The sequence below is a fragment of the Neodiprion pinetum genome, chromosome 7 (genome assembly GCF_021155775.2).
Source record: "Neodiprion pinetum isolate iyNeoPine1 chromosome 7, iyNeoPine1.2, whole genome shotgun sequence".
In the NCBI taxonomy this organism is placed as follows: Eukaryota; Metazoa; Arthropoda; class Insecta; order Hymenoptera; family Diprionidae; genus Neodiprion; species Neodiprion pinetum.
The window spans coordinates 9,912,113-9,928,520 of record NC_060238.1 but is presented as its reverse complement, the minus strand read 5'-3'; the positions used below and the strand labels follow the sequence as shown (position 1 = coordinate 9,928,520).

The 16,408-nt window shown below is 37.2% G+C and overlaps 1 protein-coding gene across 2 annotated transcripts in view; it reads left to right on the top strand.

The window, feature by feature from the left end:
- Oga (O-GlcNAcase) overlaps positions 1-16,408 on the top strand; it is a 184,571-nt gene that overhangs the window by 75,987 nt on the left and 92,176 nt on the right. For both annotated transcript variants that reach the window (XM_046633996.2, XM_046633995.2), the window contains exons 6-7: positions 13-324; positions 426-600. In XM_046633996.2, coding sequence (XP_046489952.1) covers positions 13-324; positions 426-600 — 487 coding nt within the window. The remainder of the gene's footprint in view (positions 1-12; positions 325-425; positions 601-16,408) is intronic.

The following is a 16,408-nucleotide window of genomic DNA, read 5'->3' as shown; positions in this document are numbered from 1 at the left end:
TCCCGATTGTAGACATGCAGTGGAGCATCTGGCAGTATGCAAGTTGAGCTGGAAGTATCATCATCAGCTGTAAACGGATCACAAATGGTAGTTGAGACGGATAATGATAATCATGATGCCTTGGAGACACAAGGTTCAAATGTAGTGGATCCAGAAAAACAACTGACGAAAGAAGACCTCTCTTTGCTTTGTGATCTATTTTACCTACCTTTCGAACATGGTGGGCAAGGAATTCAACTGTTGCAAGAATTTAACTGGCTGAAGAGCAATGCTCACATTGTTATGAAACAACCAAAAAATCAAGAAATGTACAACAAAGCGGACGTGAGCGAATTGAAGATGATTTTCAGACTAGAACAACTAATATTTCATGATGATTTTCTGCTCAATGACGTCTTAGTTTGTAATATTTTTTTTTGTTTCAGGCTGAAGAATGGCATTCTCGGGCAGCTAAAATGAACGACATGTGTGCTGCAGTGAACAGGCTTTTTCAACGACTTACATACTGCAACAATCGGGAGCTGTTATATGATCTTTATGCATACGTATGGGATATGAGAGGAGTTGTCTCTCTTTTGAACAGTTACATCAAATGGCTTGGTAAGTCAAGATCATTACTTACAATGTGTCAAACTTTAGAGTTAAGAATCACTACTTCTTTAGGTAAATACATTCATGAGCATATTCCACTTCTAACATTTTATGATTTTTATTTAAAGTTATGAATACGAAGTTAGTAATGTCATTGTAACGATTTTTACTCATGAAAAATCGTTAGTACCTTTGAGAGTGTTCGAAAATTAGTAAACCACAATAGACGAAACATACTCATGTTATGCAAAGTGAACTCTTTGAAAGTCATTCTCAAATTGCGCAATAATTATTTTTCTCAGATTTTCAATACGTTAACGTTACTAACTTCAACCTTGTTAAAAGTTACACAACTCATGTTTTTGCCAGAAGACATAACCTATAGTATTTTTGATGAGAGCGGTACTTGGTTGAGAAACTTGGGCTCTCTGACGAACCTGTGCTTAGCCGAACTAAGTGGTAAATAGGTACAGGATTAAAGGCGCTTGCCACTTAAGTAAAGCAGCCTAATGTGACTTTACATCATACGTCCTATTGCATCCGGCTGAGCAGGAGTGAATACCCGGTGATTTGTACGGAAACTTAGGTGCTCAATGCATTCTTTTATACTAAATAATTTGCTCATTGCCAATCTGATTTGGTTAGTTTTAATTTTGAATTATAGAGATAAATGGTGGATTCGACTCTTAATTTTCATTGAATATTGGCAAATAATTTCTCCTTGCCAATACCTTAATGCAAACATTGACAATTTTTAATGATTTTTCGCAAAACAGAGATAGCTGTCCTGATGTGGCCCAAGTCATAACCTATAAGCATTCATACAGTTTGAAATAAGATGAACAAATTGATGATACCTTGGAAAATGAAGTAAGAAGCTAAATTCCAAGCATGGGTAATTCCATCCTCGTAGTAGAACAAGGTCCATGCAATGCACTTAATGAACTTGTATCATGAAGATTCAAATATTTATCAACTATCGCCCAATCCTATGTTGGACATCATTGACTGCAATGCTATAAATCATACCTACAAGAGACTACACTCGATATTTATACTAATCCAAGTTACACAGCCAGAGGATTCCTGTAACGGAAACGATGCTAACTACGATGCGCCGCCAGATAGATAACCCAAATCAAATCGAATTTTTGTGGGAATTTAATCATAGGACTATGCACGGCATCTGCCACAAGCCCGTCTAGCTTAAGCAACTGTCCGTCAGCGATTGACTGCGGCATTTTGATAACCTTGCAAATTCTAGCCGGGAATAAGTCTCATGAGACTCTCAAGTGAATCTCTTGGGCTAGTTTTCGACCTAGCTCAGATCGTAACGCTGCTTGTCTGCAAAAATAATGCAACATCCATCAAAAATCGAGTTCCCTGATTGGCTTATCATTTGAATGAAACCGTTCACGATACAACTTACCTTAAAATTATCATGTTTAAATTTTCAGATTTGATGCTACATTGCTATCAGAGTTTTGAACACTTTCAAAAATTACATAATTTCAAAGTATATCTTACCAAACTCAATGTTTTACAGCGCATGCTAACCCTTTTTGTGGAGTTCGTGTCAGCTACGACAGCTGTTCAAGTCAGGTGGGTTTGTGACAGGTGCCATAATTGGTTCCATGCTTACCACCCTACAAAGAATTATTGTAACTTCGGTTGCTTATCTGCAGATGCATCGTTGGTCAGGTCGTTTCCCTTCTAGGAATCCTCTTTGTACAACGTAAGTTCATTAAATGCTTGGCATGTTTATTGAACAAATAATATAGTTATAACTTATTTCATATTCAGCTTGTAGTTATAATGACCGGCCGGTGCACAATGAGACGGAATCCGAAATCTTTAGCCAAATGTCGAAAACGAATTCAGTTCGGTCAAATGCCCGCAATCGGAAGTTTTTAGGGTCGCTGATTACGAATCTGAAATCAAAATTTAAAATAATAAAATGGTGAACCCAATACGAATGAAAATTTATTGAAAAACGGATACGGATGCGATTCGGCTAAAAGTCTGTACTCGGGAGTTTTTAGGGTCGCTTGTCATGAACCTCAAGAAAGATTTGTGAAAACAAAATGATACAATCATTATGGTAAAAATTTATTCAACAACGCGTTCAAATAGGGTAAAAGTCTGATTCGAAAGTTTTTATGGTCGCTGATTAAGAATCTGAAATCAAAATTTAAAATAATAAAATGGTGAACCCAATACGGATGAAAATTTATTGAAAAACGGATGCAATTCGGCTAAAAGTCTGTACTCGGGAGTTTTTAGGGTCGCTTATCATGAACCTGAAGTAAAAATTTGAAAAAACAAAATGATACAATCATTATGGTAAAAAATTTATTGAAATACGCGTTCAAATAGGGTAAAAGCCGTACTCGAAAGTTTTTAGGGTCGCTGATTATGAACCTGAAGTCAAAATTTAAAAAAATCAAATGGAGAAACCGACATGGACGACTTGTGTAGAAAAAACCTTTTTATTTGTCCTAAAATGATAATGATTTGCTTGGAATTAGGGTACTACAGAAATACTGAAATAACAGTGATGTACTGATAGTACAGAAATAACAATGATTTGCTTTCAATTAGGTTACTACAGTAGTATTTAAATTATAATGATATAGAAATTACTGTTAAATTGAGTAAATATAAACTACGAAACGCTACATGAAACATGAAAAATTCGACTGTTTTTATTTATTAAATAATCGCGTTAGGTACGTAAATTCTTAGTAGTCGTCATCAAAAGAATCACCTGGTTCACAGTCAGTGGATTCAACTGGAAAATACCTTGAACTTCCTTTACTTGTTGAAATACTTAGCGCAGTTAATCACTGTACTCCATCTAGCCACAATGACTTACATTTTTTTGTAAGGTAATTTGCGCCAAGTAGAAATGTGTGGGTTGGATGTTAACAGAAGCCGTGAAAAAACGTCTTCAGATTTTACTTGGGAACATTTTCTCGCAAAACCTTTTCTGTATTTCTTAGTGTACTTATTACTAGACTCTAAAGTGTCTTCACGTATTTGTCCAATTGGAAATTGTGCAGAATTTATTATTTCCGCACCATGATTTATGCACTGTAGTTGGCATATGATACCGCGGATACGAGTGTACGAAGTCTCGAGCTGTTTGTAGGGAATAATCTTGAAATCTAATCGAGTTAACTTCATGGCCACTTGAAAGTGCCTATAGTATAACAAATACGTTCGATTAAATTTTCATTCATTCCTGTCATAGAAGCTGAAATGGTAGAGGCTCCACAATATCGTCGATTGGTATTCTCATCATTTGCGCTATCAAACCCAGTTCGATTGATCGATTATCAAACCCAATTGTTAACGAAAACCTTGTTGTATTCTTTCCATTTGTTCTTTACATTTTCATTATCATTTGAATCACGCGCTTGCCACTTTTTGATATCAAGTTTGTACCCTACATATAAACAACACTTGGAGAATCGAATCCATGCATGTAATGTTAACAACCCGAACTCTCAACTCCAAGTGAACTCCATTGATTTCTTTTTTCAACATTGCGTCAATATTGTTGAAGTCTTTTCAAGTTGCTTTACACAAATAGCAACGTTGAGTAGATGCGGTATCCGTGATTGCATTGCAAATTCTACCATTTTTCACAGCGAAAGCAAGTTTGAAAAAAACGCTTACAGCTGTTGCGTTTACGATAGTTTAGTAAGGGACAAGGTTAAGCCTCTTGCTGTTTAATGAATTCTATTACGTTAATAGTGACCTCAGTATTTTTGTGCGAAAATTGAATTCTGATTGGTCAACAAAAACGAGGAGAAGATGGCCTTGGATTTTTCAATACAATAATTGTATTTGTCTTAGTTGGTCAACTGGTAAAAGTTGCAATGGAGCGAGTGAAGTGACACAAATGTTTGCATTGGACTTAATTCCATCGGCATTGGTATAATTTTGCTCGAATACACTGTGGCCAGAAGTGCCATTACAACTCCACTTCTAAATTGAATTCAAGTTGCGAACTTTTTCGTAAGGCATATCACGTTGGGTTAATATAAGGTTAATCACATCCGCTTGAGTTAAGAAGATTTTTCCGATTGTGTGGTCCAGCAAAGACAGTTTTCCTTAGGCACTACATCCGTTACAAAAATATCTGATTACGGTGGGTCACATTTAAGCTTCGCTTGATTTACTTTATTGTACAACGTAAATAAAGTAGAGCAATTTTCTCTACTTTCACCATGAATTTTCTGGTACTGTGATTTTGATAAACTCGTTTCAACTATAACTGACAGAGCAGCATCAGGAGATAGAGGGGCTTCCGAAATCGATCCGATAGATCATCTATACTGTGCAGCTTTTGATGGGCTTCCCGATGTCACATCTTGGACGACTTTTGTAGCATCTAATTTGTCATATGTTCAAAGGCTCATCGCGCAAGACAATTCTTCAGCACTTGTCCTTGCACGCAATTTTTCAGTCTTCCTCCGTTTTGTACGCTCACTAGTTTCGGAAAATTCTTAAGAAGGCCGACCCATGTTGCTGGACTTTTTCAAACATCCTGGAGTCTCTTCCAAGGAACAAAAAATACTCTGCCATTCCGAAAACTTTAAAAAATGTTCCTCGTGCCTTGAAACGGTTTTCCATTTATCACTAAATTTTAACAACAATTTTCGTATGAGACATTTCATGTCATCCGAAAGCGTGAAAAGATGTTGTAATTTTTTGGACATGGCCTTCCAATTTCCTCGTTTACTGTAGCTGCACGATCATTTAGTTTGTTTCTGATGAGAAGGAAAATACCCTTCCTGAATAAATCAGGTACTGCAGGATCATAGGCAGCGGATTTTGAAATGTCAAAAAATATAAATAGGTATATTCAATCTCACTAGCTATTATTTGTTCCGCACTATTATTCGTAACTATTCATTAATAATTTTCGAATCATTCGTAGAGCGAATGATGCATCATGCAATGAAAATGAAGGACATGGAAGAAAAAAATTTTTTTTTTTTGGGCCTCTTGGAAGGGGCTTAACAAAAATAACTTAAAACAAAACATTTCTTTTTTGAAGCCTGGAATATAAATCCGCTATAAAAAGAGTTCCACCATGATTGAGCGAGGGGAGCGTGACGTTGTGAGGTTAGCAACGACAAATTCGCAGAATTTTGGAAGGTACACGGTTCTCGGAATCGTCAGAAAAGTTGCGACACAAGTTTGGATCCACACCTGCATAGATTCTGAATTAGCGGAAAACAAACGGATCGTCTGACAAGTATCGACATGATGTTGAGCGACCTGTGTCAATCGGCATAACGTTGAAGGTTCTAGAACCACACCTACTGCGACCCTGAACGAATTCTCGGAATTTATGAAGACAAACAGTTCTTGACATCGTTTGACGAATATCAATATGACATCGAGCGACCCTCGTCTATGAGCTAAACGTTGAATTCTGGAAGGTTGTAGATTCACATTTGCTTTGATAATGAACGAATTTATGTGCAATGAAAAATCATAACACATGCATGGTGGGGAGAAATATGACTATAAAAGTTGAAAATTCAATTTAGAACGTTTAAATTTTCAAGAAATACAACAAAAGATTTTAAAAAGTTAAAAAGATGGATTTCACTAAATTTAACAAAGTTGGAAATATGAATGAATTTCTCTCAACAAGGAAACTAACAGACCTAGAAATCTTTAGAACGTATAAAGTGACAGGCATCCGAAGAGTCCAGACAAGGTCCGGTCAACGAGTGGTCACAGATCTCGACGACGCGTTCAGCGTCTTCTTACCAACACGGATCGTGAGACTACTCAACGAGTATGAACGCCAATTCCAAAACTTGATACAGACGATGGAGCAGGAGCAGTTGCTGTTGAAGTATCTGGGTGGTAAATATAATCAAATTGAATTTAACGACGCAGCAACTTCAGAATAACTTAATAAAAAAATTATCTGTACCACGCAAACGTGGAATTCTGAAAGGTTCCGAAGCTATGTGTGTAAAAATGTTGGCGGAATCACACAAAATTTATTACTAAGAAAAATTGTTTCCTACAATACATGTCTGTTATAAAACTATGATTATAAAAAAGCATTATTTTTTTCTGGATTCCTCCATATTCCTTTATATAAATCTTGAGAAACCCCCAGTTGTCGTTTTCGCGAACTAGTTTAGTTAGAATTCCATCCTGTTATAGGAACACAAGGACTGCATCTGAATCTGATTGTGAGTCTGCAGCAGCGACAATAGCCGCAGTGCACGCTTCAAATATATAATTGATTGGTAGCCTTTCCACCTATTCAGTCGGAACGTAAATGCGCTCCGCGATTTGATAATATTCAGACATTTTCTGTAAAATAGTTAAAATAATAATTTTAAGCTGTTTTCTTCTAGGTAAGAAAAAAAAATGTGTATTATGTTCTAATACGACTCACCGATTAGATAAATTCGTTTCGTTCTCAAGCTTGATGTTGTTGTCTTCTCCTCATTTGGCTGAAAAAGAACACCAACACACACAAATTAAATTATTTACTCAACTCAAGTCCTGATTTGTTGGAAAGTAAATGTGATAACTTTGTAATTGCATTGATTCTGATCACCCAATTTATTTCGATGCGAGTTTGTAAAGAACTGATTCCTTCAAGACCACTCTTAGCGCAACGTCTTCATGTAGGATGTGCATACGACATCATCTTTGTCTAACTTTTCACTTTTGCGTAGAATGTATTAAAGTTCCAATAGCTTCAACTTAACATTTCCATATATCAGATGAATTGTTCACTACCAAAGCTCTCGTACATGAGGCGTGTGAAACTGTCTCATCAAGTTTCAAGAACTCTCTTACCCATAAGCATTATGGAATACTGCATACAATTCTCCAATTGAGCCACGGAGTTGATCTATAAAAGGGATCATGCAGTCGTTTATCAGTCATTCTGAAGTAAACTTTACTACTGCAGCTTTGTCATACGCGCTAGAAAAGATGGAGTCTGGAAAGTGTTTGAAATTGATCAAAATCATGGAAACGGCGTACAAAATTTGAACTGAAAAATCATCACCAGCAGAAATTCAAAAGTGGATGCGATTTGGAACCAAAAATATCAGGTTTTTAAATAAAATACTACGAAACGCCACGATGATCGGACAGAAGACTCGAATTCAAAGAACAATCGGAATCTTGAAGTCGTTGACATCAAAATTCAAGCAGATTTAAAAAGTGGGTGCTGGGTTGCGGAAACAACAAAGAAGTGGCTCTCGTACATCACAAGAATTTGATCGATTTTTTAGAGGATGTTAAATACCTGGTTGTGCCAAGATTGAAGAATGCAGTTCAAAAGGCGGGAAATTTGATAGCAAACTGTATCCTATCGTGTAAATTTAGTGCTATAAAACACGATAAGACAGTAGAAGAAACAAAATTTTTCAAAATCAAAAACGGAATAATCTTACAGTCAACAAACGTCCACGAGTGGTTCAATGAGAACGTGAAAGATAAGGTATTGGCAAAGGTGGAAGACTTCCAAGAGAAGGACTCTGGCTGGACGTTGATTGAAATAATAAACTTAGCAGTGAACATCAATAAGTATATGCCGCTACAAGGCGGTGTGTCTACGTACACACAACTACCAAAAGACATTCAAGCTAAAAAGGCTGTCGTCAACATTAAAAATAGCGACTCAACATTAAATCCCAGCGTAATAACCTCCTATCCGCATTTCAGCTCAGTGCTACGATACGATGGTTTGAATTTTCCAATGTCTTTAGATGGTATTCCAAAATTTGAAATACTCAACGGTATGTCAATTAACGTTTACGATATAGATCACACTGAAAAACAAAAGCGTAGTGAAATCGTACCAGTTTATTTAAGCCACAATAAGTCTGAGAAGCCTGTGATTCATCTCTTAGTAGTAGAAACAAATTGTAAATGAAGACGAAAATAACGTAGAGAACTATGAAAAGAATTTAATACATCATTTTGCTTGGATTCGAAATTTATCTCGATTGACAAGTTCTCAAATTTCTCAACATGCGCATCATACTTGGTTATGTGACAGATGTCTCATGCACTTTCAATCAAAAGAATGTTTGTAGGAGCACAGAATCGATTGCATGAATTTAAATGAGACCAAAGTTATTTTACCAACACAGAAAGACAAGATTTTGAAATATAAGAATTTTAAGCACAAAGAAACTGTTCCATTTTGCATTTATGCAGATCTTGAATGTTTACTACAGCCTACTAATATTAAAGTGTCAAAAATAGAACAATTTATCAAACGCATATTCCGTACAGTATAGCTTATTATCCGCATTGTGCGTTCAACGATTCGATTTCAACATTCAAAATAATCGTGTTGTCAATCGGTTTGTAAAAGAATTACAGGACTTGGCGAACTCTTTAGAAGTTTATTTCAAAACGGTTGTACCCATGGAACCACTCAATTTTAATCAAATTAACGAATTTCATTCAACAACGGTATGTCATATTTGCGAAAAACCGTTCACACGCGAAGACGTAAAACATCGCGATCACTGTCATTTCACAGGAAAGTACCGTGGTGCTTCACATCGAGGCTGCAACCTAAATTATAGACTCACATACTATCCTAGTGATTTTCCATAACCTATCAGGCTACGATTCACATTTTCTAATTAAAGAGTTGGCTACATCTTTTGATGGTACTGTTCAACTTCTCCCCTTTAACAAAGAGAAATATATTTCGTTTACAAAATTTGTTAAAGGAACGGACGTACAGTTTAGATTTATAGATTCCTTTCGTTTATGCCTAGAAGCCTCAAAAAATTAGCATCATATTTGAGTGACGATCAAAAGACAATTACACGTAAATTTTGTAGTAGCTTGAATAAATTTGGGCTATTAACTAGAAAAGGTGTTTTCCCATATGAGTATATAGATAATTGGGGGAAGCTCGAGGATAGACAGTTGCCAACCAAACAACAATTTTATTAAAAATTAAACGACCAGGGTATATCGGATGATGATTATGCACACGCAGGTAAGGTTTGGCAAGCATTCAACCTTTCAACGTTGGGCGAGTATTTGGACTTGTACTTACAGACCGACGTTTTTCTACTGGCTGACGTTTTTCAAAATTTCCGACAAAATTGTTGGACAACGTATGACCTGGACCCTTTACATTATTACACCGCACCTGGTCTTTCATTTGGCGCAATGTTAAAATGTACAGGCATCGAGCTTGAGCTTCTCACCGACATAGATATGGTTATGTTTATCGAGGAAGGTATTCGAGGTGGTGTGTCGCAGTGCTCGAACAGATATGCGAAGGCTAACAATAGATACATGGGAGAGGCATTTAATCCAGATCTCGAAGAATTATATCTCATGTACTTTGACGTCAATAACTTATACGGTGCTGCTATAAGCTTTGCTCTACCATGCAGTTCCTTCGAATGGATATCAGATTTCAGATAATTTGACGTTCTTACCATTGCAGATGAAGCAGCGTTTGGTTACATGCTAGAGGTTAATTTGGAATATCCTGAGGAACTGCATGAAATGCATAAGGATTTATCACCGTGCCCAGAGCACTATATACCTCTGATTTCAAATAGTAAGCAACCGAAATTGATAACCACGCTACTTTCCAAACAAAACTATGTTATTCACTATCGCGTTCTGAAACAATGTTTGCAATTAGGTCTAAACTTTGTTAAAATTCACAAAGTTCTCTAATTCAGGTAGACACCATGGCTTAAGAATTACATAGATTTAAATACCGATTTGCGGAAAAAATCACACTATGAATTTGAAAAAAACTTCTACAAGCTTATGAATAACGCAGTTTTCGGTAAAATGATGGAAAATGTTAGGAAGTACAGAGATGTCAAGTTGATCACGAAATGGGATGGGATATATGGTGCGAGAGCTACTATAATCAAACCAAATTTCTATAGCTGTACTATTTTCAGTAAGGATATGATAATAGTTGAATTGAGTATAACGAAAGTTAAACCAACCAAACCATGGTATGCAGGTGTTTCTCCATCTTGGATCTTTCGAAAACCTATATTTATGATTTCCACTACAACTATGTTAAAACGAAATTTCGAAATCAAGTAAAATTAATGTACACTGATACAGATAGTTTGATATATCAATTCATCATCCCTCACATATACCAGTGTATGAAAGAGGACTTGCAGAAATTCGACACGTCTGATTACCGACTCGATAACGTCTACGGAATGCCTTTAGCAAATAAAAAAGTCCTCGGCTTAATAAAAGACGAATGTAATGGTAAAATAATGTTAGAATTTGTCGGATTAAGAGCGAAATTATATTCATTTAAAGTGTTAGAAGATAAGAGAGAGAAAAAATGAGCCCAGGGTGTAAAAGGATCAGCATTGAAAACAACAACTTTTAATGAATATTTGGAATGTGCTTTACAACATCAAAATTTAAACAAAAATCAAAATCTAATATTAAGCCGTAAGCATGAGGTTTATACTGTAGACCAGCAGAAGGTAGCACTGAGCTGGAATGATGACAAGCGGATTGTATTTCATAACACAACCGACACGCTTCCTTGGGGTTATAAACCATGTACATGAACTGTGTGTGTGTTATCTTTTTGTATACATATATAATGGTATACATGTATACATGGGAGTTTGGAGCCGTAGCTCGGTCGAAATCGGAATTTCTTGAATGAAACCGTTAGTGTGCGGTGGGCAGCTTCATGTAAAAGTTGTGTCAGAAATCACTCAAGGGAAATGATTAGACATTGACCACTCAAGAGAAGCGGTTAAGAACATTTGTCACTCAAGGGAAGTGATAGAAATGTTGGTCACTCAAGGGAAGTGAAGGAAATGTAAAAATGTATTTAGTCTTTAAAATTACCCACATGTATCGAAATTAATTGCTTTGTCAATAAATGTGGGATTGGAACTGAAATTGAAGTTTTATGTTCAATATAAATGATTAAAGTAAAATTGAATTCATTAAAAACGAACTTTTACTGCTGTAGAATCAAATTTCTTGCAGATCAGTTCACATGGGGACATGTGGTTTGTCAGGATGGCCGTGTCGGAGAAGAATAAATAGGATGCATCATCAAGTGAATTCGAAACTTGAACCTTGAATGAGTCCGCCGTATCAAGCGTCAAGCGTTATTCAACATGCTTTGAATATAGAACAAACAAATGGTTTGTTTATAACAGAGCTTGGATGAAATCGACAGTCACGGAAAAGCAAGCGAATTGACCGGACGTGTTGGGATCATCGCGCTTTTTACAATGAGCAATCCACGAAATGCAAATCCTACATCCTCTCCGCCTTTCTGAGGCTTCACCCCGACATATATTGAAACGTTTCGAGTTTGTTCGCGGGCTGAATTTCGTTAGAATTTCATACGTGATATGTGAGGTGACGTGGAGATTTCGCGCAAGCTTGAATGTTATATTAATTTTAAGAATTTCCTGTCTCTTGGATAGAGCTGGAGGATTCGGTCTCTGGACTCGGAAGGAAGGTGAAGAATGTCTTTGTCGATTATTTGGTGAACTCCTGGAAGAGCTTGAACAGTTTGATCGTTTCAACTTGGTTTTCGAGACAGCCTCAGAAGTTGTTTCCTCACCCTCGTGTGCAATGGCACGAGTGGAATAAACCCATCATCACAGGCCGTGTAAACGGTTGAGGGTCAAACTTGATCTGTGTGTGTGAAGCACACACAGATCGATCGCTATGAGTGGTTGACTCGTGATGCGAAAAATTCGTTTCCAGAAAGGAAGTGTTTAAATAATAAGTGAATGTTTCGTTCCCGGGAGGAGGGATGAGAGACAGGATGTGAGGCTTTGAATTTATTTTCCTTGTGATCTTTAAGAAATTTGTGGTAATTTAGTAAGGAATAGCTCTTTCTTATTTAATTTGATAATAGTTTGGTTTACCTACGGCAAGACTGAATATTACATGCGTGATAGCATGGTGGTCAGAAGGACGGTATTCGGCAATCCGGGATCGTCGTTGACAAGTCGGTTTCGATATTGATAATGATTCGTTTAGTTAGTTCTAAGACAGAATATTATTTACGTGATAGCATGGTAGTCAGAAGGACTTAGATAATAATTCGGTTTACCTACGGCGAGACTGAATACTTTTGTGTGATAGTCAAATGAAAGGGAATTCTACGCAAACTTACCGTCACCTGTATCAAGACATTCAGTCGCAATGACAGAGACTCTCTACAGGTTCAAGTGCCCTACCTATGGGTCAGAGGATTATGAGACGATCACCGTATCTGAGCTATGAGGTCAGACGCAATGCTGTTCTTCACTCAAACACGGCTCCCTAATACGTAAGGACTTTTATTGAAAACAGATAAAATGTTTAATACGTTGAATGCCTTCCTTTGATGGGGAGTGGTGTTTGAGGATTCCTGGAAGGACAACTCCACGTCTCCTGATCGTGGGTCCGTCGATATCTGGCTCCTCGTAGACGTAGGATGCTCCGTCAATATAAGCACGGATGGGTCCTCGCGTTGAACGATTCGTCGATCTACCTTGGCGTATGGCACAATAGATGATAGACCTCGAGCCACATTTGCGCTCGTCTTTTATACTTACTTATTGTCTAGTTTCGCGGTTTTCGGGGATAGAGATTGGCCGTGTCCCATGAAGAAGAGGCATGGTAAATCGTGTGATTTGGTTGGTTTTACGGTATGTGGTGGAGTTATCGAGTATGTCGTGAGATTTAGGCTTGTCACCACCAAGCACAATATTTGGGGGCACGCGTCGAACTTCAGGTGCCGGTACGCCAGCCAGGCGTCCCGTCACAATATATACATATATATATATATAATAAAAAATGCATATTTTTTCATATGTGCTTTTTTTAGGTTGTAAAATCATATAAAAAATAATGAGGTAAATTGGCGGGGGTCAGGGAAAATGTCCTCTCAGTTGGCATGGAATACCTCATGTATATATGTCGGGGTGAAGTCTCGGAAAGGCGGAGAGGATGAAGGATTGGCTCGTCGAGGATTGCTCATTGTAAAAGCGCGATGATCTCAACACGTTCGGTTAATTTGCTTGCTTGACCGTGTCTGTCGATTTCATCCAAGCGTTGTTATAAACAAACCATTTGTTTGTTCTATATTCAAAGCATGCTGAATAACGCTTGACGCTCGATACGGCGGACTCATTCAAAGTTCAAGTTTCGAATTCACTTGATGATATATCCTCTTTATTCTTCTCCGACATATATATATATATATATATATATGAAAAAATATGCATCTTTTATTCCACAGGTATATATATATATATGTGGGATTTTAGGAAAAGAAAAGTACAACCTCTTGATAATGAAGTATAAGTTTAATGATAATAATAATGGATCGGCTTTACACTCGTGTTGCTTCTCGCTCGACAACTTCTCGACTCTCATCGATTCTCTTGCGTGATCTTATCCGCCCCTCTTATAATCACGCGCACGCCCTATTCGCGATTATCCCTACGCACACGATACTTATTGGGACGATCCCACAACTCGGCCATCCTGATAATCGTCTGACCCAGACGATTCCGCGTCGCTTCCTTCGTTGTCTGAGTTTCCGCTTTTCCATTTTTTCATCGAGTCAGCTGCCGACGTAGTTGTTTGCGGTCCGTCGCCGTCGGTTTTCTCTACCTAGCGATTATTCAGGTTTACCGCACTTACTCGGTACGGTCCTAAAAATTTTTCTTTCAATTTGAGTCGCGGTCTCCCACGAGGTCTCCCACTGCATATTTTTTTGCAGCTTTTCTTTTTTTTGTTAAACCCTCTTCGATTCTCGTTTTGTACGGTAAGTATTTGTTTCTTTGCTTTCGTTCGAATTTTTTCTCGTTCTTCCTCAAACGTGTTCGTGATTTCTTCCTCGATGAGTTCTCGTAGTTGTGGATCCTCACGAATTCTCATTTTTGTTCCGATCAGATGTTCAAACGCAGATGTCCCTATGCTTCGCTGATATGTGCAATTTATTGCACGCTGCGCGTTACTCACGTGTTCGTACCAGTTGTAACGCTAAATTCTGTTACCCTCAGTTGAGGATTTACCGCTGACACTTTGGCACGATTCTCCACTTATTCAGAACATTAAGGGGTTATACATATACAGTTAGAAGGCCGAAAAAAAGCGAATTTTTCAGAATTTTTTTCTGAGAAAACTTTTAAATTTATTGATCTAAAAATTTGTACACATATTATGGTATCTTTTAACTGTATTTTAAGACTTAGTATTAGTAAAAATATTTATTTGGAAAGGAGCTACAGCTGATCTCCGGGAGCTTCTCTCAAAAAAGACGTTTTGCGGTGACCACTATATCTTTGAACTTGATCCTCAGAAATTGAAAAACCAAACAGATTTCGTTGAAGTAATGTTGAATCTAGTAATTAATCGAAGGAATAAGCAAAATAATTTTTTTTGACAAAATGGCGGTTTCTCAAAAAACAAATCGATTTTTGACCAAAATTTCGGCCTTAAATTGTTTATAAAAAAAAAATATATTTATCGGTGAGGAAAAATCTTCGACTAATTACTGAAAAATATATTTAAGAAGCTCGTGTTAAAATTTGAGACTAATCGGTTTAGCCGTTTGCGAGTAATGTTCGTCACCGACTTTGTAAACACCATTTTGAGAAAAACGCGTTTAAAGTTTGGGGAGAGAAAAATAAAAATTTACCTTTCAGGTATAAAAAAAACAATAACACGATGTTGCTTTACGCATCCAAATATATTAGAAGGGAACATTTACAATAGGCAGGTGCATAAAAGGACAGCGTTCCAGGTAAGCGCTTCCGCTCCAGCCTCGTACTTTCAAGCACTCTGAAACGCCTTTTCAAATTTGCGTGTAACTTCGAAAATATTCACCGGAACGATATGAAATTTTCTGTGTGTATTCTTAAATATATGTACTTTGAGAAAATAAAATGAAAAAAAATAAATTTTTTGAAAATTCTAACTGTATATAACCCCTTAAACTATAACAAAATCAATTATGTTGGGTGCCAGACGCGTTAGCGTCGATTTTCAAACAATAACACGAATCAATAAAAATAACACGAAACCGTACGAAAAATAACTAGAGAACCCGTTGCATGGCTGGCTAGGCTCAGGTACTCACACGAACTGGTAGAGTCGCGGTATTCAAGGCAGCTAACAATAATTATAGAATTGAAGAAAATAATGAAATAAAGAGTAAACTCAAGTCAGGAAAAATGAACAGGTCAATCGATCATATATTGTCGAGAAGGTTACAGGGTTGAGACAGGCAAATGAAATGGTATCGACAGCGGTAGTTAATAAAATGAGCAATCGTTGTTCACAAAAATTTCGGTACAATAGAATTAAACGGTAGCTTTGAAACGAGAGACGGTAGTTAACAGAAAAAAATGAACGTAGGTCGGGAGAAGCGATATAATGCAAGAATTTACTTAAAACTACACGTCACTGGGCGACGTGATCTTACCCAAGTGGCAAATGACACTAACGAAACTTATTATTCTGTTAATTAAAAACGATAGTGAGAACTTTATTGCAATCGGTAGAAAAGAAAGTATTGATAGCTCGGTAGATAATGATAATAAACTGGACTGCGGTTATTTGTATATAGGAAGCTTTATTGTATTAGAGAGTGAGTTACAGAATTGAGGAGACATGCGTGTGCTCCGAACGGACCGCGAGCTTGGACGTGCGAGCGTAAGCGCAGCTCGACGCAGACTAACTGGTACAGTGCTGTAGCTAAGGCTAAGCTACAGCGCCCTCGCTGGGCCTATACTCATGTATAGTATATGTAGCA